The 23452-nt window shown below is 42.5% G+C and overlaps 1 protein-coding gene across 1 annotated transcript; it reads left to right on the top strand.

Annotated features, from left to right (window-relative positions):
* The first annotated feature begins 21375 nt into the window (after window positions 1–21375).
* On the top strand, window positions 21376–22293 carry Olfr284 (olfactory receptor 284). Its single transcript, NM_146281.1, has one exon. It carries the CDS (start codon window positions 21376–21378, stop codon window positions 22291–22293), a length of 918 nt encoding a protein of 305 aa, NP_666393.1.
* Window positions 22294–23452: the final 1159 nt, after the last annotated feature.

Below are 23452 nucleotides of genomic sequence, written 5' to 3'. Positions count from 1 at the left end.
ATTAAAGAAGTAAGTTGGTTGTCAGAAGCTCTAACATTCTTCTAATAGATACCCCAGAAGAGGGTGTCAGATCTCATTATGGATGGTTGTGAGCCATCATGTAGTTGCTGGGATTTGAACTCAGGACCTTCAGAAGAGCAGTCAGTGCTCTTTAACCACGGAGCCATCTCTACAGCCCCAGCTTCTTAAGAAATAATTCTAACAATATTTTTATAATTCAATAGAGGCATAACTTCTCGAGTATATCAAATAGCAAAAGTTTGTTTTAGACATGAAGAAATCATGTCTTGGGTTCTATAAGAAAGCAAGCTGAGCTAGCCAGGGGAAACAAACCAGTAAGCAGCATTCCTCCATGGCCTCTGTATCAGCTCCTGCCTCCAGGTTCCTGACCTGTGTGAGTTCCTGTCCTGACTTCCCTTGGTGATGAACAGCAATGTGGAAGTGTAAGATGAATAAATTTGGTCCTCCTTTCTTAGGGTTTTACTGCTGTGAACAGACACTAGGACTGAGGTAAGTCTTATATAGGACAACATTTAATTGGTGCTTGCTTACAGGTTCAGAGGTTCAGTCCAGTTTCATCAAGGTGGGACCATAGCAGCATCCAGTCAGGCATGGTGCTGGAGATGGAGCTAAGAGTTCTACATCTTCATCTGAAGGCTGCTAGCAGAATACCGGCTTCCAGGCAGCTGGGATGAGGGTCTTAAAGTCCACAGCCACAGTAACACACCTACTCCAACAAGGCCACACCTTCTAATAGTGCCACTCCCTGGGCCAAGCGTATACAAACCATCACACCTCACCAACTTGCTTCTTGGTCATGATGTTTTGTACAGGTATACAAACCCTGACTAAGACAAATTGGTACCAGCATAGTGGGGTATTCCTGTGACAACCTGACCATATTTTGGGGAGGACTATGGGAGGACTTTGGAACTTTGGGCTAGAAGAGCCATTGGGTGTTAAGAACTCTGTGGGATGTTGTGTAGGAGCTTGGAAGATAATGTTGAGAACAGTGCAAATGATGGAGTCCTGGCTTGTGAAATTTCAGAGGGAAGATTAAAGACTCTTTTCAGGGCCATTGATATTTTGATTGTGAAGATTCTGTGGTTTTGGTTAGCTGGGGCTGAAGAATGAGCTGTGATTAACAAGATACCAGAAATACTAAAGTGAAACTTTATATGGAAAGACCATATTTCTCACCTCTGCACTAGAAGCTGGCTAGACACTTAGCAAGCTAATACATACTCCTAATCAAGGAAGACAACCCAGATTGAAATGCAAATAACTAACCTAAAATCTAGATAAAGACAGCACCAGGGATGGATTAACTAAGACTGATGCCATCCAAAGTCATCTACATTGACTGGGAAAATAAGTGCATTAAAAAATAATTAATTCCTAATTAAGGCTGAATGTAGAGGGATAAGAGATGTGAAGCCCTTGGGGCTGGAGACAGGGGAGCATGTACCCTGTTGCCAGCTTTTTTTCCCTCTGAGAAATGTGAAGGAACCAAGGCTGAGGAAACCTCCCTGCAGACACGATTCTCATCAGAATGGTGGAAGCAAGAGGACAAGGGAAGGGGATCTTTACATTGCTGCAACAAACAGCTGAAAAGCGACACTCATAAAATTATCTTCAAAAGAAGAGCTCAGACTCTCTCAGCAAACAGAACAAGAGGAAGCCTGTCCCTGTAAGACCAGCCCTACCAAGAGAGTAAACAAAGTTTCCTAGTTAGATGGAATATGATGTAGGCTTGAAGCTTGGATGTGTGTGAATAAATGAAGAATGCAAAGATGAAGAAATTAAAGGTAAAAGAAACCTTTGGATGCTCTGTACCTCAAAGTCTGATGAAAGGAAATTGTTATGTATAAATATTTATGTATAAAGATGACGTATGACAAAGGAGCACATGAGGACAGGGAGAGAGAACTGCACATATTTAGGAAAACAAGAGTTAAAGGATTTTATACCATGTTAATGAAATACTTATCAAAATGAAGTCAGATTATTTTCTTTTAAAGTCAGATTATTTTAAAATGCATATGGCAGCTCTCCAGACAGGTACTAAATGCAGAGAAAAGCCACTATGATCAAACTATCTAGAAGGAAAACCCTACTATATCCTCTCTATAAAAAGAAAAATTTAAGAATATTGTGCATCAAAGGAAAATGTTGTAGAAAGATACCATGGAAGAATAAAGAAGGTTGGTTCATCTGGGCTCATTTTTCAAAGTATTCTTCAGGATAAAGACTTTGGGGAAGATAGGTCATTATACAACGATAAGGTAATCTTGTCCTCAAAATGTTTAAAAATCTAAATATGTATGATCTAAAGTTACAGCTTCAAAATTAAGTGGCTTAAAGTCCTATAGGTATGAGAAGAAACTCAAAGTCACAGCTGTAGGAGGACACTGAGAAATGCCCGTCATTGGTTACCATACAACATGCACGTCATTGGTTGAGGTTGATGGTGCAATCCATCCATTTAACCCAATCCTCATGCATAAAGCTTGAATCAACACTAGGAGAAACATTTTTCTCAGTGTACACTGATCACTTGATGAGATACGCCATTTCCTTAAATTTAGAATAAAGCAGCGAGTTCAAAACAAGAATCAGACCATGAACTTCAGACCTCCAGGGGAAGAAAGCCAGAACTGGGGTACACAACTCTTAGATGAAGTAGCTACATTCCTTGAAAGAGCTGAAGCATCCAGTTTTAGTAAAGGAAAACAAACAGAGCAGTGGTATTGAACTTGTATTCAGAAACACCTTCATATAACAAATCAAACAAGGGCCTTTTAGGCATGGATGTTCTTGTTGATGAATTCTGTTGGCCTTTAAGAGAGAATAACATGTGCTGTATACTCTTAATTCCAGAAAATAGAAAAGAAGGAACTACTGTCTACTTTTGTTCACTAGTGTACATTCACTGCACATGGTACTGGGTTACATACAAGCATATTATACCCTTTGAGTTTATCCCAACCCTCTTCCTCTCCTCCTTGCTCTTCTCAATAGTTTAGTTTCTCTTTTTGTGTCATAGATGCACGTGTGATCTTACATAGCTACATAAAATCTACAAACCACATGTGAGAGAAAGTATATGGATTTTTATCCTAGACTGGCTTAATTAACATAATATAATTCTTATTGGTTGCATACACTTTCTTCTGCATGGCTGAAAAACTCCATTGTATACGCATAGGACATTTTCTTAAGCCATTCCTCTGTTGATGGACATCTAGGTTGGTTCCATATAACAAGCACTGGTGTGAAGTATCTCTGTGATGTGTTGATGTAGAGTTCTTTGGGTACATACCTACGAGTGGAAGAGCTGTGTCAAACAGTAGATCTACTTCCAGTTTTCTAATGAGCCTCCTTGGACTCCCTAGTGGCTGGAGTGTATTATGGGGCTCCTTGTCCATATCCTTACCAGCTTTTGTTATTTCTTTCCTTAATAAAGGCTGTGATGGCTATTCCTGATTGTTGACTTGACGACACCTGGAATGACCTACAATCCAGAAATGGAGGGCACAACACCTGTGATCTATAGGCACTTGAGGCATAGTGGCCATGAAAAGCTTAGGCCCAGGCAAGGTAGTACATGCCTTTAGTCCCAGGAGACTGAGGCAAGAAGATCTCTGAGTTCAAGGTTAGCCTGGGACAAAGCAAGTTCCAGATCCAGATGTGGTGGTACACATCTTTAATCTGAGCCACATGTTCTGCTGGAGACCTACTTAAGGACATTGGAAGAAGGAAGACTCACTCTTCTTTTCCTGCTTGCATGTACTTGCCAGAACATCTGTTGGAACCCACTTCTTCAGAATTCCAGTTTATACAGAAGACCAGCTGAAACAACCAGCCTTGTGGGACTGAGCAACTACTAGATTTTTGGACTTACTATTCACAGCTGCCCATTGTTGGGTTAGTTGGACTGCAGACTGTAAGTCATTACAATAAATTCCCTTAATATAGAGAGACAGTCATAAGTTCTGTGACTCTAGAACCCCAACCAATAAAGAGAATGTTCTGACTTGGGTGACATAGAGTCTCAGTGTGGTTTTAATTCACACTTATCTATGCCCCATGAGACTGGACATTTTTTATATGTTAATTGGTCATTCGTAACTCATATTTTGAGACTAGTTTGATTATTTCACTGGCCTATATATTTTTTTTTCCATTTTTTATTAGGTATTTAGCTCATTTACATTTCCAATGCTATACCAAAAGTCCCCCTTACCCACCCACCCCCACTCCCCTACCCACCCACTCCCCCCCTTTGGCCCTGGCTTTCCCCTGTACCGGGGCACACAAAGTCTGCGTGTCCAATGGGCCTCTCTTTCCAGTGATGGCCGACTAGGCCATCTTTTGATACATATGCAGCTAGAGTCAAGAGCTCCGGGGTACTGGTTAGTTCATAATGTTGTTCCACCTATAGGGTTGAAGATCCCTTTAGCTCCTTGGGTACTTTCTCTAGCTCCTCCATTGGGAGCCCTGTGATCCATCCATTAGCTGACTGTGAGCATCCACTTCTGTGTTTGCTAGGCCCCGGCATAGTCTCACAAGAGACAGCTACATCTGGGTCCTTTCAGTAAAATCTTGCTAGTGTATGCAATGGTGTCAGCATTTGGAAGCTGATTATGGGGTGGATCCCTGGATATGGCAGTCTCTACATGGTCCATCCTTTCATCTCAGCTCCATACTTTGTTTCTGTAACTCCTTCCATGGGTGTTTTGTTCCCACTTCTAAGGAGGGGCATAGTGTCCACACTTCAGTCTTCATTTTTCTTGAGTTTCATGTGTTTAGGAAATTGTATCTTATATCGTGGGTATCCTAGGTTTTGGGCTAGTATCCACTTATCAGTGAGTACATATTGTGTGAGTTCCTTTGTGATTGTGTTACCTCACTCAGGATGATGCTCTCCAGGTCCATCCATTTGGCTAGGAATTTCATAAATTCATTCTTTTTAATAGCTGAGTAGTACTCCATTGTGTAGATGTACCACATTTTCTGTATCCATTCCTCTGTTGAGGGGCATCTGGGTTCTTTCCAGTTTCTGGCTATTATAAATAAGGCTGCTATGAACATAGTGGAGCATGTGTCCTTCTTACCAGTTGGGGCTTCTTCTGGATATATGCCCAGGAGAGGTATTGCTGGATCCTCCGGTAGTACTATGTCCAATTTTCTGAGGAACCGCCAGACTGATTTCCAGAGTGGTTGTACAAGCCTGCAATCCCACCAACAATGGAGGAGTGTTCCTCTTTCTCCACATCCTCGCCAGCATCTGCTGTCACCTGAATTTTTGATCTTAGCCATTCTCACTGGTGTGAGGTGGAATCTCAGGGTTGTTTTGATTTGCATTTCCCTGATGATTAAGGATGTTGAACATTTTTTCAGGTGCTTCTCTGCCATTCGGTATTCCTCAGGTGAGAATTCTTTGTTCAGTTCTGAGCCCCATTTTTTAAGGGGGTTATTTGATTTTCTGAGGTCCACCTTCTTGAGTTCTTTATATATGTTGGATATTAGTCCCCTATCTGATTTAGGATAGGTAAAGATCCTTTCCCAGTCTGTTGGTGGTCTTTTTGTCTTATAGACAGTGTCTTTTGCCTTGCAGAAACTTTGGAGTTTCATTAGGTCCCATTTGTCAATTCTCGATCTTACAGCACAAGCCATTGCTGTTCTGTTCAGGAATTTTTCCCCTGTGCCCATATCTTCAAGGCTTTTCCCCACTTTCTCCTCTATAAGTTTCAGTGTCTCTGGTTTTATGTGAAGTTCCTTGATCCACTTAGATTTGACCTTAGTACAAGGAGATAAGTATGGATCGATTCGCATTCTTCTACATGATAACAACCAGTTGTGCCAGCACCAATTGTTGAAAATGCTGTCTTTCTTCCACTGGATGGTTTTGGCTCCCTTGTCGAAGATCAAGTGACCATAGGTGTGTGGGTTCATTTCTGGGTCTTCAATTCTATTCCATTGGTCCACTTGTCTGTCTCTATACCAGTACCATGCAGTTTTTATCACAATTGCTCTGTAGTAAAGCTTTAGGTCAGGCATGGTGATTCCACCAGAGGTTCTTTTATCCTTGAGAAGAGTTTTTGCTATCCTCGGTTTTTTGTTATTCCAGATGAATTTGCAAATTGCTCCTTCTAATTCGTTGAAGAATTGAGTTGGAATTTTAATGGGGATTGCATTGAATCTGTAGATTGCTTTTGGCAAGATAGCCATTTTTACAATGTTGGTCCTGCCAATCCATGAGCATGGGAGATCTTTCCATCTTCTGAGATCTTCTTTAATTTCTTTCTTCAGGGACTTGAAGTTTTTATCATACAGATCTTTCACTTCCTTCGTTAGAGTCACGCCGAGATATTTTATATTATTTGTGGCTATTGAGAAGGGTGTTGTTTCCCTAATTTCTTTCTCAGCCTGTTTATTCTTTGTGTAGAGAAAGGCCATTGACTTGTTTGAGTTAATTTTATATCCAGCTACTTCACCGAAGCTGTTTATCAGGTTTAGGAGTTCTCTGTTGGAATTTTTAGGGTCACTTATATATACTATCATATCATCTGCAAAAAGTGATATTTTGACTTCCTCTTTTCCAATTTGTATCCCCTTGATCTCCTTTTGTTGTCGAATTGCTCTGGCTAATACTTCAAGTACTATGTTGAAAAGGTAGGGAGAAAGTGGGCAGCCTTGTCTAGTCCCTGATTTTAGTGGGATTGCTTCCAGCTTCTCTCCATTTACTTTGATGTTGGCTACTGGTTTGCTGTAGATTGCTTTTATCATGTTTAGGTATTGGCCTTGAATTCCTGATCTTTCCAGAACTTTTATCATGAATGGGTCACTGGCCTATATATTGATTGGCTTGTTTAGTTTGTTATTGTTGAGATTTTTTTCGTGTCCTTTGTATACTCTGGATATGGATCTGTTGGGTGAGTGGCCAGCAAAGATTTCCTTCCGTTGTGTAGGCTGTCTCTTCACTTGGCTGTTTCTTTGCTGGGCAGAAGCTTGTTAATGTCATGGGGCCCCTTTGCCGATATTAGCATTATTTCCTCAGGCACTAAAGACCAATTCAGAAAGTCCCTGCAAATGTCTACATCTTAGTGTGTTCCTGACCTTTTAGGTTTACTTGGGTAATATTCTGGATCGGCTGTATTAGATGCCTTTCTGGTTGCCAAACACCAGACAACAACAACTTAAGGAAAGAAAGGTTTATTTTGGCTTAAAGTTGGAGGATGTCATCATGGCCAGAAGGGACAACAGTAGACAGATGGGACTGATGGCTTCATTGTGTCTACAGCCATGGAGCAGAAAGATGAACACAAGGCTCCTCCCTCCCTTCCTCTCTCCTCAATTTCCACCCCTCCCTTCTCCTCTCCTCAACTCTTCCCTTTCCTTCCTTCCCCTCCTTTCTTTTTCCTCCCTCCTCTCTCTCCTTCCCTTCCTCTCCTTTTATTCATTCTGTGAAATTGGCCTATGCCATGGCTCCACCCAGATTCAGGTTGCATTTCTCCACAGATAACCTTCAGAAACACCACCACGCAAGAACCCCAGAATTATGTCACTTGACTATGAGTCTAAATCTAGTCAAGATGCATGGAAAATTAAACTTTACACATTCAAAAAGAAGAAGAAGAAGAAGAAGAAGAAGAAGAAGAAGAAGAAGAAGAAGAAGAAGAAGAAGAAAGAAGAAGAAGAAGAAGACGAAGAAGAAGAAGAAGAAGAAGAAGAAGAAGAAGAAGAAGAAGAAGAGGAGGAGGAGGAGGAGGAGGAGGAGGAGGAGGAGGAGGAGGAGGAGGAGGAGGAGGAGGAAGAAGAAGAAGAAGAAGAAGAAGAAGAAGAAGAAGAAGAAGAAGAAGAAGAAGAAGAAGAAGAAGAAGAAGAAATGAGACCTGTGTTGGATAGTTTTGTGTCAACTTGGCACAAACTAAAATCATCTGAGAGGAGGGAACCTCCATTAAGAAAATGCCTCCGTAAAATCAGATAGTATGCAATCCTGCAAGGCATTTTCTTAATTAGTGATTGATGGGGGAGGGCCTGTCTTAGTCACTGTTCTATTGCTGTGAAGAGACACCATGACCAAGGCAACTCTTATAAAGTAAAGCATTTAATTGGTGCTGGCTTACAGGTTCAGAGGTTTAGTCCATTATCATCATGGCAAGAATCATGGTGTCATTCAGGCAGACATACGTTGGAGAAGGAGCTGAGAGTTCTACATCTTAATCCATAGGCAGTAGAAGGAGACTGTGTGGCACACTGGGTATAGCTTGAACCTAGAAGACCTTAAACTTGCCCCCATACTTCCTCCAACAAGGCCACACATACTCCAACAAGGCCATACTTCCTAATAGTGCCACCTCCTATGGGCCTAAGCATTCAAAATCGTAAGTCTATGGGGGCCATACCTATTCAAACCACTGTAAACCAGGATAAAAGCATCTAGTAACAGCCATGCCAAATCCCAAATACTTTACTATCTTAAAATGTCCTCCATCACATTAATTATCCTGTTGCTTTTGAATCAGTATGATAGTTTGCATATGCTTGGACCAGGGAATGGCACTATTAGGAAGTGTAGCCTTGTTGGATTAGGTGTGTCACGGTGAGTGTAAGCTTTAATACCCATGTCCTAGCTTCCTGGAAGCCAGTATTCTGCTAGCAGCCTTCAGCTCCTCCTGCACCACGCCTGCCTGGATGCTGCCATGCTCCCACCTTGATGATAATGGACTGAACATCTGAATCTGTTCAATGCCAGGCCCAATTAAATGTTGTCCTTTATAAGACTTGCCTTGGTCATGGTGTCTATAAAACCCAAACTAAGATAATCGCCCTCACTCAAAATTATAGGACATGGGGAAAATATAGACAAAGTCTTTTCTAAATGTAACACGAATGTTTTTAAATCCAATTCTCAATGGAGTCTCTGTCCCCATAGAAACCTCATGAGTTCTACCGCCTTTGACTGGATTTCATTAGAGTTTTGCTATTCTAAACTCCCACCAGGATGTCCCCCCCACCCCCTTTTTTTTCTTTTTCTTTTCTTTTTATTATTATTATTATTTTTATATAAAATGCTATGGCTTCTCTAGTCTGCATCTCCAAACTCTTCTAAATTCTTTTTGCCAAGCAGTTCCAGAGGCCTAAAGCTGTGTGATCAGATTTGGTTGCAGCAACAACCCTGCCCGTTTGACACTCGTTTTCTGTCTTCTTACTTTTGCATGTCTGAGCGACTTAAAGGAGTCAATACTTTTACTCAAAGTTTTAGAGGGTCCATGTTGGCAGAACATCTCAAGTATGGTGTGAGAGGCAGGCAAATATGACAGGGTTTACAGATGAGCCTCTAGAGAACTCACATGGTCAGGTTATAGAAGACAGAGAGGGGGATGAAGGAAGACAATGCCTACTTAAAGAGAAGAATAGTTTAAACCTTCCAAAGAGTGTGTACCAGATGTGGACACGCAGGTACTTGACGCTCAAGTGCTCAAGAAACTTCAGACCGAAGAAGATTTCACGAATAGACATTCTAATCAACCTTTTAAGATCCAGACACTGCAATGATATCAAGGGAAACTTGTTGAAGCCCATCGTATACAAAGGAACTTCCAGATGGAGGTCAGCAGGTAAGCTGCAGGACACCTGGTGTACTGAGAGTGGAATGGAGCATTCAGCATTTCTGGGGTGAGGAGAGTCTATCAACTAAAGCTGCTATACCCAGAAAGCCTGTCTCTGGGACACAAAGAAGAGATAGAATCCTATCTAGAAAACAAAAGCTGAGGATTTTCATCTCCACAAAGACTGGCATTCCAGGATACCTTTAAGCTGAAAATTAAACAACATCCATCTATGAACACATGAACTCACTGGCAAAGATAATGAGCTGTAGAATTAGGTCATCTTAATAGTGTGGTTGTAATGTTGTAAGATCAAAAAGGAAACATGAGAGGTGTAGAAGTGCAGTGTGTGTGTGAAATGAAAATTAAGCACTATCAGATTAAAAAATGGTTGTAAATATCAATTATATGTAGGCTGTTGTCTTAGTTAGGGTTTTACTGCTATGAAAAGACACCATGACCAAGCAACTCTTATAAGGACAACATTTAATTGGAGCTGGCTTACAGGGTCAGAGGTTCAGTCTATTATCATCAAGGTGGGAACAGGGCAGCGTCCAGGCAGCCATGGTACAGGAGGAGCTGAGAATTCTACATCTTTATCTGAAGTCTGCTAACAGAATACTGACTTCCAGGCAGCTAGGATGAGGGTCTTATAACCCACACACACAGTGGCACACCTACTTCAACAGGGCCGCACATTCTAATCCTGCCACTCCCTGGGACAAGCATATACAAATCATATAAACTGTGCATAAAAACTTATTGTAGCAGCACAGAAGAGAAGGCCAAAATAAGAGTACCACTGCCAATGAAAGATCAAATTACAAAGGAGAAGAGCAAGAGGAAGCAAAGGACAGAGACAAGGGGGTGACACTAAATCCTGACTTTATTAACAATTACATCAGCCTATTTCATCACAAGATATATAGAGCAGTTTACAGAATCTTTAAAGGATCCAACAGAAATATCTAACCACATGCTTCCTTGACATGACTGACTTCACAAGACAGACAGACAAACAGTGAAGGGACATCCGGATTTTCCAAACAAATGGAAGTCAAGAGCAAAGGTATGGGTATACTCCTATATAATAGATATTAGCTCAAAATAGTAATAGAAAAAGATCATCATATTGTAATGAAGGGGTTAATCCCTTAAGATATTATAACAGCTGTAAATATGTAGGCACCTCAAATGGGAGATCTAAATAAATATTGCAAATATTAACGGATCCAAAGCAAGAAATAGAGAGTAGTGCCATGATATCATGGGATTTCTATGCTCTAAAAATCAACAGATAATATAGAAAAAATAGTATAAATTGGACCCAAGTAACACATTTTGCCCATCTGCAGTAGAATATATTCTAAGATAGATGTTAGGCCACAAATTTTAATAAACTTAAAAGGATTAAAATCATATAATATCTCAATTCTAGCCACAGTCATATGAAACATATAAATAAGAAGCTAGGAAAAAAACCCTAAAAATCCCCCAGATACCCAGAGACTAAACAATACACAACTGAATAACCAATGGCTTAAAGAAGAAATAAAAAAGATACCCTAGAGGGATAAGGAGATGGCTTAATTAGCCAAGTGTCTGCCATGGAGAAATGAAGACCTGAGTTCAGACTTTCAGGGCCCATGGAAGAGCTGTCCATGGTGGCCTACATGTGTAACCCTGGTGCTGGGAAATGGGGTGGGGGGAGGGGGAGGGACAAAATCATAAAGAGCTCATTGGTCAGCAAGTCTAGCTGAATCAATGAGCCCCATATATAGTGAGAAGCTGTCTCAAAAGAAGCAAGTAGGGTCTGACCAGGAAACACACTTGAAGACGCCTGACATTAACCTCTGGATTCTACATGCATGCATATAGAATGTATGTATATATGTATGCATATACATGTACAAATGCATGTATACATGCACCCTCTGTTGCATGACACTATTCCCAGGGGATGTTAATAGATTCTACTCACTCCAGATAGAGAATCCATGACAGACCCAAATAAGGATCCCATCGGTGACAGTTTGAACATAATTGGCCTTCATAAGCTCACAGGGAGTGGCACTGTTAGGAGGTGTGGCCTTGTTGGAGAGAGTGTAGCACTGTGGAGGCAGGCTTTGAGGTCTCATGTATGCTTAAGCCACTCCCAGTGACATAGTCTCCTTCTGTTGCCTGCAGATCAAGATGTAGAACTCTTTGCTCCTCCAGCACCATGTCTGCCTGCACACTGCCATGCTTCCCATCATGATGATAATGGACTGAACTTCTGAAACTATAAACTAGCCCCAATTAAATGTTGTCCTTTACAAGAGTTGTTGCGGTCATGGTGTCTCTTCACAGCAATAAAACTCAAACCAAGGCACCATTGAAGTCCAACTTGATGAGGTCACATGTTGCATTGGGGTAATTTGCAGGAATATGGGTTGCTTACAGGAACAGAAATTCTCAAAGATAGATGTGCCATTAAAGCGCGCCTCAGCATGGGTGATATGAGAGCTCATGAACACTGGAAATGTGAAGCATGCTGCATAACTGCAGGTAGCCTGACAGGATGGAGAATTTCTTCTCCAGTCAGGGCAGTTGATCTTTGCCTCTTTAGCTGGTCTGAACTTCTAGGAAGCTTGGCTGGTCTTCTTCCAGGCAACATTTCTTAGACACGCTTAGAGATGGAGGAGTCTAGTGTATGTGGTCAGTTTCAGGGACTTCCTAAAGCTTTTGAGTTGCTTTTCCTGAGCTTTAATGAGTTTGATGCAGAACAGAGTGTTCCACCTCCCTCAGAACATCCTGTGTCGTACCAAGCTTCCAAATGGCATGGAATGTTTTAGCTCAGAGGAAATTGCTACATGTTAGTCCTATGCTTCACACATACTCAGCTACCTGAGCATCACAATGAACTTTAATAGAGATAGATAGTAAAACAAGGGTTTTAAGAAGATATCAGTGTGTCTGGCAAGAAGGTCCAGCTGATAAAGATGCTTGCAGTGCAAGCCTGGCGACATCCCTAGAACTGTGTAAAAGTAGGAGAGAGTTGCTTCTCAAAGTTGTCCTCTGACCTTCACATACCTGCCATTGTATATGCCACATTCAAACATTATGCATGTACACACACACACACACACACACACACACATTTTTAAAGATAGGGTATAGAGAAATTAGAAATCTTCCATATTCATAGTGGACGTTGAGTAACTAGTTGCCTTTCCTCATAAATTGAGTGTGGTAGTTTAAATGAGAATGGCCCCCATAAGCCCATACATTTGAATGCTTGGTCCCCAGTTGGTGGAACTTTTTGTAAAGGATTAGGATGTGTGGTCTTAGAGGAAGTGTGTTTTACAGGGAGTGGGCATCTAGGTTTCAAAACACTTGTGTCATCCCCAGTGTAGCCTCTGCCTCCTGCTTGGAGATTAAGCTCTTTCTGCTGACATACCTTTGCTCCACTGTTATGGACTCTAACCCTCTGAAAGCAACACACTTAGTTGTCTTAATTGTGGTCATTTGTCACAGCAACAGTAACTAAGACAGTGGGCTACAGAATTACTGTTTGAATTAGAATTGTGTTCCTGGACTATACCAGAGAGAGTCAAAACATAAAACATGTCAACGCAAAATGTGTGTATACTCATATGTAGTGCATGTTTGCTACTTTGTAAGTCCTACTAACACTCCCCTATGCTTTTTTCACCATTTCAATCCCTTAACACTAGGTAGAAGAGAATAAAGGATAGAAAGGAAAGGGAGCAATATCATTATTAGATTACATCTTGGCAATTAGGGGTGTCCAGCAACCAACCAACAACCAACAGCAACCAACAACAATCAAACAACAACCAATAATCAACAGCAACCAATAACCAACAACAATCAACAGGAAGCAACCAACAACAACCAATAGCAAACAACCAATAACAAACAAGAGCAAACAATAATAACTAACAACCCACCATGCCTCTCAGGGCTCTAGCATTTATATACCCTCTGAAAAGTCCCCAGAATTCCAAATGTCACATAGTCACAGAAACTAACTGCTGCTGGCAAAATCACGTCCCTGCTAGAGCATGAGGCAAATCATAGTCAGCTATTGTGAACAATATGAAGCAGCCCTGTACCCCACACCTGGGATTAAAACAAAAACATGGTGTTATATTTCTGTGTTTTTAAAAGAATTTAAAATTCCAAAATTGTCACCACACTCATAGCCATATTATACCAGCCACAAATCAGAAACAATCCAATGAACCTTATTTGCTCAGTGGATTAACAGCAGTATACCCATTATGAAACCCAGTCCCTTACGACTGTGACAGACATTCATATCTGGCAGAAACACATGTAAAGGAGAAGAGCTTTATTTTGGTTCATGGTTTCAAGGTTTTAGTCCATGGAGGGTTGATTCCACTGTGAGTCTGGGGCATCATGATGAGGAGTGTGTGGAGCAGAAACGTTGGTCCTATCATGGGTCCAAGAAGAAGAGGGGAGGTATTCAAGAATTCCTCACACCAGTGACCTATTTCCTATATCTTAAAGTTTCCAGAGCTTCCTCCAAATAGCACCAACAACTGAGAACTAGCATTCAACCCATAAAACATTTGGGACATTTCATATTCAAACCATAATATGATCACGAATGGAATCTTACTTTGTATGAAAGGAATACAGAGCTAGTTCATGTTGCAGGAGTGAAAGATGATAAATGATAGAATCCAGGACCACATACAATGTGTGAAAGGAGCATCAGAAATGCTCAGCCTCACTGGAAATTCCTGGGGCTACTGGTGTCGCTGAGCGCCTGCCTGCACTCGCTCTGGAGGTTCATCACTATGACAGGGATACAGACAATGATTCTCGGGATTTGCGTGGTGTCTGTTGCTATGTCCCCACCCCCCTTTTTATTTCTGATTTTGTTAATTTGTCTCTGCCTTTTGGTTACTTTGACTAAGTGTTTATCTGGTTGGTCTTCACAAAGGGCCAGCTCTTTGTTTACTTGATTCTTTGTATTCTTCTCTTTGTTTCTAATTTGCAGATTTCAGCCCTGACTTTGATTATGTTTTGCCTTCTAATCCTCTTGGGTGTGTTCGCTTCTTTTTGTTCTAGAGCTTGCAGACATGCTTTTAAGTTGCTAGCATAAGATCTCTCTGATTTTTTAATGAAGGCACTTAGTGGTATGAACTTTGCTCTTAGCACTGCTTTCATTGTGACACATAATGCATTATCATTGGATTCTAGGAAATCTTTAATTTCTTTCCTGACTCAGTAGATTATTCCCACTGTGACACAGTTTCTTCCTTCCTTCCTTCCTTCCTTCCTTCCTTCCTTCCTTTCTTTCTTTCTTCCTTCCTTTCTTTCTTTCTGGCAATGTTCTTAGATCACATCTTTGAGTGGTTTTGTGCTGTAACTATATAATATCCGACCTCCTCTTCTCTCACTGAGATGTGAACAGTTTCTTTGAGTATGAGTACCATACAGATATCTTACCTTGAAGCCAGTCAAATATACACCTAGTGAACTGCTATCAGTGAGAAGTGTGCTATCCAAACTGTGAGATCAGGTTGTCAGACACATACTCAGATGCAGTTATTACATACAGGGTTGGAACATAGAACTAGCACACACACCCAGTACAGGCATAGAATGCCCAGCGTAGAGTGTACTGAATTCATTACAGCACATTTGCTTTATTATTTATTACCTTGAAGAGTTATCAATGGGAGAAAGACTTTATGATGAATCTAGTATGAATGAATTGATTATTTCCTGTAGGCATGGAAAAAAGCACTCGGGTACACAGTTAAATGACAAAATGGACCAAACTAACCCTAGACATGGATCCCATTCCTAAGAAGTACCTTGGGCATATCCGCTAAATCACTTTGTGTAGGTAAGTAGGTCTGGTGCCTAATGATGTAATGGAAGATTGTTTTGTAATTTCTTATTTAATACAGTAATAATGAGAAGAGGTTTACTCTTCTTCCTCCTTTGGCTCTTTGGCTACTCAGTGCAGTTGTTCTTACAAACCTACTTCATACACAGGTGGGAAATGATCAGGAGGGAAGCACAATTGTCTCAGCCTCCATGCTAAGTCTCCAATGGTTCATTTGTTCCCCCTTGGATTTTGTCATTGGAAAAATCGTGCCTTCCTACACAGGGACAGGTTTTGTCCTGTTCCAGTGAGCTGTCATCAGCACAGCAAGATTTCTCATCCAATAGTTTAATCCAGAGTTTTCAAAGATAATGCATAATAAAGTCCCCTGTTGCCAAAAAAAAAAAAAAAAAAAGTCCTGTTTAATTAACGATGCAAAAGTCAAGCTTCCGCATGCCTCCGGGGACTGCCTGGCATTGAGTCAACTGCTTCTTAGGCTCCCTGACTCAATCCACTGGCCTCATTGACTCTAAACCACGCTGCCTTCCTGATGGTATACACTGGAGGGTCCCTTCAGACAATGCTACCAGCAAACTGTCAGTCCTGGAAGATGTCAAGTGGACGAATGATCATGATCAGTATTAAGAAACATGAAAGAAATTGCTCAAAAAAATACGGAGTGGGTTGTGATGACGCCCAGATAAAAATTAGGGAAGTGTCCTCAACTGTGTAGGGGAGTTCCGGAGGCCTTGTACACACTTCTCATTCAGCTCCCTGGACTGAAGACTACACCTGTCCTCCAGCTGCGTAGCTAGGGATGTGCTTTCCTGATGGAGATCACCTGAGGTAAGGCTTCTTGAGTTTCAGAATACTCGCCAGACGCACACAGATGCCCCGGGCTGTCTAGATGGTCCCATTTCTTCTCCCCGTTCCTTGAGGTATTTTTTTTTTGTCTGTCTCTCTCTTCGTGCCTTTCTGAGATATTATGGTTTTATTTTGAATTCCTTTTGTCTTGTGTCTTTTTCTATCCTGAGCGTTCCTGCACGCACACCCCTCCAGCAGTCTCTTCCCTTGGTTTAAGTCGTTCTTACGGGTTCTCAGATGGACCTCTCCTCCTTCTCCATTGGTGTATTGATGATTTAAATCAAACTGGAAACAGAGCTCCGTTAAATCTCTTTCATGATTCGATTAGATCCTTACAGCACAGAACAATGAAGGCGGGAAAATTGGGGCTTGAGGGATGGCTCAGTAGTTAAGAGCTTGGACCGCTCTTTCAGAGCATCCAAACTTGGTTCCCAGCATCTTCACTGAGCAGCTCACAACCGCCTGTAACTCCAGCTCTGGGGAATGCCACACCTCTAGCTTCTGAGGCACCCGAACTCAAGTGTGTGCCTGTGCACACACACATATAAGTAAAATTTAAGAAAAAAAATTGTCAAGTTACAAATCGTCATTAGCCTTGAACAGTTCAGTATGTTGAGACTGTTTGCCACTTCTGTGCCTGAGCTGACTTGTGTCTACTGGGCAATTTTGATAGTGAAACGTGGCATTAAAGCTGTTAACAGAAGAACAAACCCAGGGCAGGGTCCCACTGGTACTGAGGAGCATGGGTGTCAGTCAGAGACTGAGCTCTCACCACACTGAACGTTAAAGCACCGATCTGGTTATGGGGTTAGCACGCCACAGGGAAAATAGCTGGCTTGATTTTGCTTCCCTAACTATGGTTTTCCTAACCAATAATAAGTCTTAACTCTCTCATCCTCCTACTGCAGGGACCTGAAGGGAATCCCTCCGTCACTCTTCTGTTTTGGTTTCTGTCTGCCATCTTTTACGTAGACTCAGTGAGTTCTATGTATATTTTTGTATCATGGAGATAGTGATGCTTGTCAGACACTTAATGAAAACAGAAAGAGGAGCATAGATACAGCTGTTTCAATTACACACTTAACTATATAATGTAATTTAGAGAGGGCCTCTGTGAGGGTAGAGGGTGTGCCTGCAAACCAAGCGCAGCAGTTTGCCAGAAGTTTACATCGCACCCGAGGTAACTTCGCAGACAAGGGAAATACATTGTAGCTGATGTACGTGTACACACACATGTATAAATGCACATATGATTGCAGTAAAATAATATCTTGTGTTAATTCAAATTCCTTTGGTGGGTAAGTTTCTTAATGAAAAGTTAACTATTTAATTTATGTACGTGTGGAAATTTAACCAAATAATTAAAAAATTGTGTGCTTGGGTGTTGCACCTTAGGTGCTTTTTGTTGGTTTGTTTGTTTCTGACTTTAAAAACATTATTTCGTGTGTATGGGTGTTTTGCCTGCACTTGTGTCTGTGTACCATATGTGTGCCTGGTCTGTGCAGAGGCCAGAAAAGGGCACACGGTCCCCTGGAAATGGAATTACAGATGCTTGTGAACTGGCATGTGGGTCCTCTGGAAGACCATCCATTGCTGAGCTCCTCCTTTTTGCTTTGAAAAATGTCTCTCACTGGCCTGGAACTCTGCAAGTAAGCCAGGCAGGCTGACCAGTGGCCCCCAGGGTCTGCCCGTCACTGTCTCTGCATACATCACAGGCAGCTTTTTATGTGTGGATTCCAGCGTCTGAGCTAGGATGCTTGTATTCTTCAAGGCAAAGGTTGACTGTCACTTTAGCCCTTAAAGGCATTTTTAAATCTGAATAGCTTTAAGCATACAAGGAAGTTGAGAGAATCATACACTAATATAATTTAACCTAGATTCAGATTCAAGCATTAATATTTTGCTTTCTGTAGGCACGCGGCTTTCCTTTTTGCATAGCTTTGTGCTTATGCCCCGGTAGAATCTGCCATATTGAATCATTAGAAAGTACAAGGTAACAATAACATGGACATTCATCCCTTAATACTTAACCATTGCACTCACACAAACAAGCCAGTTCTCTTGCATTACCTCAGCCTCACTGCTGCCCTAAGATAATTATCAATAACTCAAATGGTATCTAATACTGAGTATGCGTGTTTGCACATGCGTGTGGGCAGACGTGTGCCACAGCACACTCGTGGTGCTCAGAAGACAGCACGTGGGGATCAGTTCTCTTCTTCCACCATGGGGGTGGGGCACATTGTCCCCCATGATCGAACTCAGGTCATCAGGCTTGGTAGCGAGTACCTTTACCTGCTGAGACTTCTTGCTGGCCTTACTTTGTAACAGATGGGATGGGAAGCTTTTTCAAGTACAGGTAGTCAGGTAGTCGTACTATGTTGTCTTAGGATGGCGTCTCAGCTCTAAGCAACTCTGATGCAGAATTACTGTCTTAATAGCAGAAAATTCTATTGTATTTCTGGTGAAGCTAGCAGTCCAAGGTCAAGGTGAAAGTGAGTTTGCTTTCCCTGGAGGCCATTTTCCTTGGTTTGCAGGTAGCTGCCTACTTTCTTTCTCATCATGTCCCCACAGAGGTGTGGTATCCTTTCTTGCCCCTTGCTGTGTGCAGCCCCATTATTAGACAGTCTGCAGTGGTAGGGTGGATAGTAAGCACTAAGAGGTCACAGGTGAGGGGCAGTGTGCTTGGCTGTTGGTGTTCCTCTTGGCCCGCAGGAATGGGCCCTCTGTAAGATGACGTCAGCTGCTGTGTGGTGGGCTCAACTTGCTCCCCAGCCAGTGGAGATCCGATCTTTGTCAGTTGATTGTGTAGCAGGGGTAGCTGTGGTTCGGAAATCTAGTGAGGTTTTGCTTTGTTCTAATTTATGTGATGTTGAGTCTACAGTGTAGATGCTCACACTGCCGTTACATAGTTACATAGATTGGGCTGTCCTCTCTGCCTCTCTCCCTGTTGCCATTGTGTCTTCTCTCTCTCTCTCTCTCTCTCTCTCTCTCTCTCTCTAATTTTATTCTATAAAGGAGAACCATGGAGGATCGGCTATTGTGTGTGTTACCTTTTGTCTGGTTTTGAGATGAGCAGCTCTCAAGGAGCCTTTTCTCTTGAGCAAGAGTCAATTAACATCACCCCCCCTCCCCAAATTGTATTGCTTGGAAAGGAAAAGCCTTTCGTGTTGTATCCCGTAATTATTTGTCTTCAGTTTGTTACATCAAAGTTGCACAAATCAATGATGGGTGGAATTTCAAGCATCAGGCACAGCCAAAGTGGAAACTTTCATTTTGTTTTAAAAAGGCTTTTCCCCTGAGGGTCTCTAAATGGCTTCGAGGGAGAAGCCTGCAGAATGAAGTGACTTACATTACACTGGTGAGTCTATCTGAGGTTCACGTGTGAAGCTGGCGCTCTCCATGGTCACCAGCGCAGTCCTTCTTTCCTTTGCTCACTTTGCTCTCCTGGCATGTGACACTAGAGTCCTCTCTTCCCCTTCAATCCCAGTGTCATGAAGCAATGGTTTTTATTTTTCCTTTTTGGACACGAAGACTCTTTTGTGTAGCCATCTGAATTGCATGAATAAGGTTTAATTTCTTGTAAAGAAAAAAGGAAGTTTGGAATCTCTCTATAGCTCCTGGAATCTTGGCAGCCACTTGGGCGTGCTTAGAGGAAAAGGGACATTTGACTTGTGTTGGCTCTGGAATGGCACGGCACAAGCCTCTGTGGCCGCTGTGACCCTTCAGCCGAGGTCTCTCCTCCGTTGCTTTCCTCTGAGGTGGGATGGGAAGATCTGAGGGTGGACATTGACCACCTCCATATCTAAAGAGAGAAAGAGGATGAATTCTCTCTTCTTCTCAAAGTAGTAAAATACATGTCCAGATACAGTCTCTGATTTACCGTTTCATATTACCAATGCTAAGTCTATAAAATGTTAGCTTTCAGCAATTTGCTCCCTTAAAATGTTGCTCTCAAGGTAGCACCATTATCCAGGGTGGACCTGCTGAGGCGTCAGGCTGGTTGGGTTTTGTTTCTCTCCAAACCTGGGAAGCTTAGGTGCTCTCTACCTGTGACACAGGAGTCACCACAGTTTTCACAGAAGAACTGGGTGAATTAAGGCTGACTTAGAAGAGAGAGAAGGCAAGATGATCGGACAACTCTTTTGTGACTCAGGCTGGCATGGCACGAGGCACACAGCTGTGAGAAGACAGGTTAGGTTCCCCTGAGGAACTGACAAAGCCCACACGTGCTATGCCACTGCACGTCTATCAGATGGGTGGGTGTCAGAATGGGCTTCTAACAGGAACACGTTTCAAACAGAGATCAGCACCTCATGCCTCAATGTAGGCAAAGAATTGCCTGTAAAAGTCCACCTACTCCCTAGGCATTAGACATCTAGACTGCTGTTCTAAGAGTTCATTATTATATGCACACGTTTGAAAATTAAATAATACTATGGCACTAAACACTAAGCAATTGGGTATATTTCAAAGAAGAAAACTCCCAAGCACCTTAATTTCATAGAGTTTCTTATTTCTGGCAGGCAAGTGGACATGTTAAAATGCACACACACACACACACACACACACACACACACACACACACAAAGGTCGCATTTAAAGTTAAACGGAAGCAGTGAAGTAAGTAAGGATTGGCTTTCTGGTGCTTGGTCCAGTGCTCTTGACTTTTTCTTCTATTGTTTGTAGAACACACTCAGCGTCTCTGCACCTGCTTAAATCCCTGTCTCAGCTCTTCATCTCCCCTGTAACCCACCCACCCTTGGGCTTTTTCTCTATCTCTGACAGGAAACATTTCTCATACTCTCAGCCGCAACTGAGCTCAGAGAAAGGCATCGCAATAAAAGATAGCATTGTGGATTTATAATGTTAATGGTCTTAGTCCCGGCCAGGGAGTTCATTTTTAAGTAGCTGAGCAGAGGTTTATGGTGAGTAGGAGTATGAGCTGGGGTAGCTAAGGTGCATTAAGGGTCTTTAATGACGGATCTTATCTTTTGTTTTTGTTTCGTATTTTTCTCTGCAGCCATGAGGAACCACAGCGCTGTCCATGAGTTTGTTCTTCTAGGACTATCCACCGACCCCCACATTCAACCTGCACTCTTTGTCCTGTTCCTTCTGGTTTACCTCCTCACCGTGGTGGGGAACTCCCTGATGTTGCTTGTGATTGTGGCCGATTCCCACCTCCACACACCTATGTACTTCTTCCTGAGACAGCTGTCCTTCCTGGATCTCTGTCACTCCTCTGTCACGGCGCCCAAGATGCTCGAGAATCTACTCTCTGAGGAGAAAACCATCTTGGTTGAAAGCTGCTTGGCTCAGGCCTTCTTCGTCTTCGCCACCGGCGGCACCGAGGCCTGTCTGCTTGCAGCGATGGCCTATGACCGCTACGTTGCCATCGGTTCCCCTTTGCTCTACAGCCAGGTGATGAGTAGCCAGCTCTGTGTGGGGCTGGTGTGGCTCTCCTGGTGTCTGGCTGTTGTGGATGCTCTCCTCAATACCCTCCCGGCTGTCAGTTTAGATTTCTGTGAGGACCAAACGATTTCTCACTTCAGCTGTGAGCTGTCTTCTCTCTTCCCTCTGTCTTGCTCTGACACCGCCGCCAACTTCACACTCCTGCTCTGCTCCTCCGTCGTGCATTTCTTTGGAACGCTTGTCATGATTGTTTGCTCTTATGGCCGCATTGTCACCACTGTCCTGAGGGTCAGCTCCAGCACGGGGAGAAGCAAGGCCTTCTCCACCTGTTTGTCCCATCTCACTACCGTCATCTTGTTCTATGGCTCGGGGTTTATCAGTTATCTCTTACCGGCTTCAGGGTCCCCCCTGGAGAAGGTCTTCTCTCTGCAGTACAGCGTCATCACCCCCATGCTGAACCCCCTCATCTACAGCCTGAAGAACAAGGAGGTGAAGGCAGCGCTGGGAAGAATGATCAGAAAGCATTTTTAGCCTCTCGAATATCACACACAACATTATGATAAGATAGACGGCATGGCGGTGCTCCTCAACCAGATGATGGGCTTTGAGGGGAGTTTTTGGTTGTTCATTCATGATGGAAGATGTTACATGCCTCTTGCTCTTTTGGAAATATTTGTGAAAGAAGCAGAGAACTTTTCGGGTGAGAGATCTTATTCAGAAAATGATAAAAGGAGATAAGTGAACCCTCTTTCCAGGAGAGCATCTAACAGAAATGCTCATTTTTCATGTCTGTATAAATAGCTGTTGTCATTGGCAGCTCACCATACCTTCATGTTTAAAAAAAAATATCCCAAATTTTCGGGAAATCTGACTCCCTCAGAAGCAGATGACCATCACGGGGGCGGGGTGACCCTGTGGCTCAGGAGAGGTTGACAGTTCTTTTTCTCCTGATGAAGCATCTCAACCCGTACACTCTTACCTAGAGTGAAATCAAGGCTCAAGAGAAGTTATCCAGGAAATTTACATATTAACTGTAAACAAGAAGAAATCCCTAGAACCAAGCCTATAATACTGTGCCTCCTTAAAAACAAAACAAAACAAAACAAAACAAAACAAAACAAAACAAAACAAAACAAAAAAAACCACATCCCTGTTCTCTGGCAACTATCCTTGGGGTGATATGTTAAGAAAGAACAACAATGTCAAATTTGACATATTTCTTAACTTGTGCCAAGAAGTGTACTACATTCCTGGGGTAGCAACAAGCTCCCACTTGTAATTCCGGGGCCTCTGGACAGATCTACTTCATATTAGAAGAGAAGAGTATCCTAGATTATCCATGGGGACCAGCACAGTCAGATGGACCTGTAAAGGTGCAAGCACTCTACAGCTAGACACAGAAAAGGCCAGGCAAATGGGAGGACAGGGATAATATAAGCACAAGGGAGATTTACTATCACCCCTGCCTCTCAAGGCTGGTGCTCTTGATGAGGAGGCCATGAGGCAGGGATTGTGGCCAGCTTCTAGAAGCAGAGAGCACCAGCCAACAGGAAGCAGAGAAACAGAAAACTCGCTTCTTAGTACTGAGCTCTGCCAGGAGCCCAGGAGAGGTTGAAGAGGCAGAAGAGGTTCTTCACAGGTACTGCAGATCAGCACTGCCATGCCTTCATTTTGCCCTTGGGCAATGCAG

The sequence above is a fragment of the Mus musculus genome, chromosome 15 (genome assembly GCF_000001635.26).
Source record: "Mus musculus strain C57BL/6J chromosome 15, GRCm38.p6 C57BL/6J".
NCBI classification, from domain to species: Eukaryota; Metazoa; Chordata; class Mammalia; order Rodentia; family Muridae; genus Mus; species Mus musculus.
The sequence above is the reverse complement of the archived record's forward strand: the minus strand, read 5'-3'. Positions and strand labels throughout refer to the sequence as shown.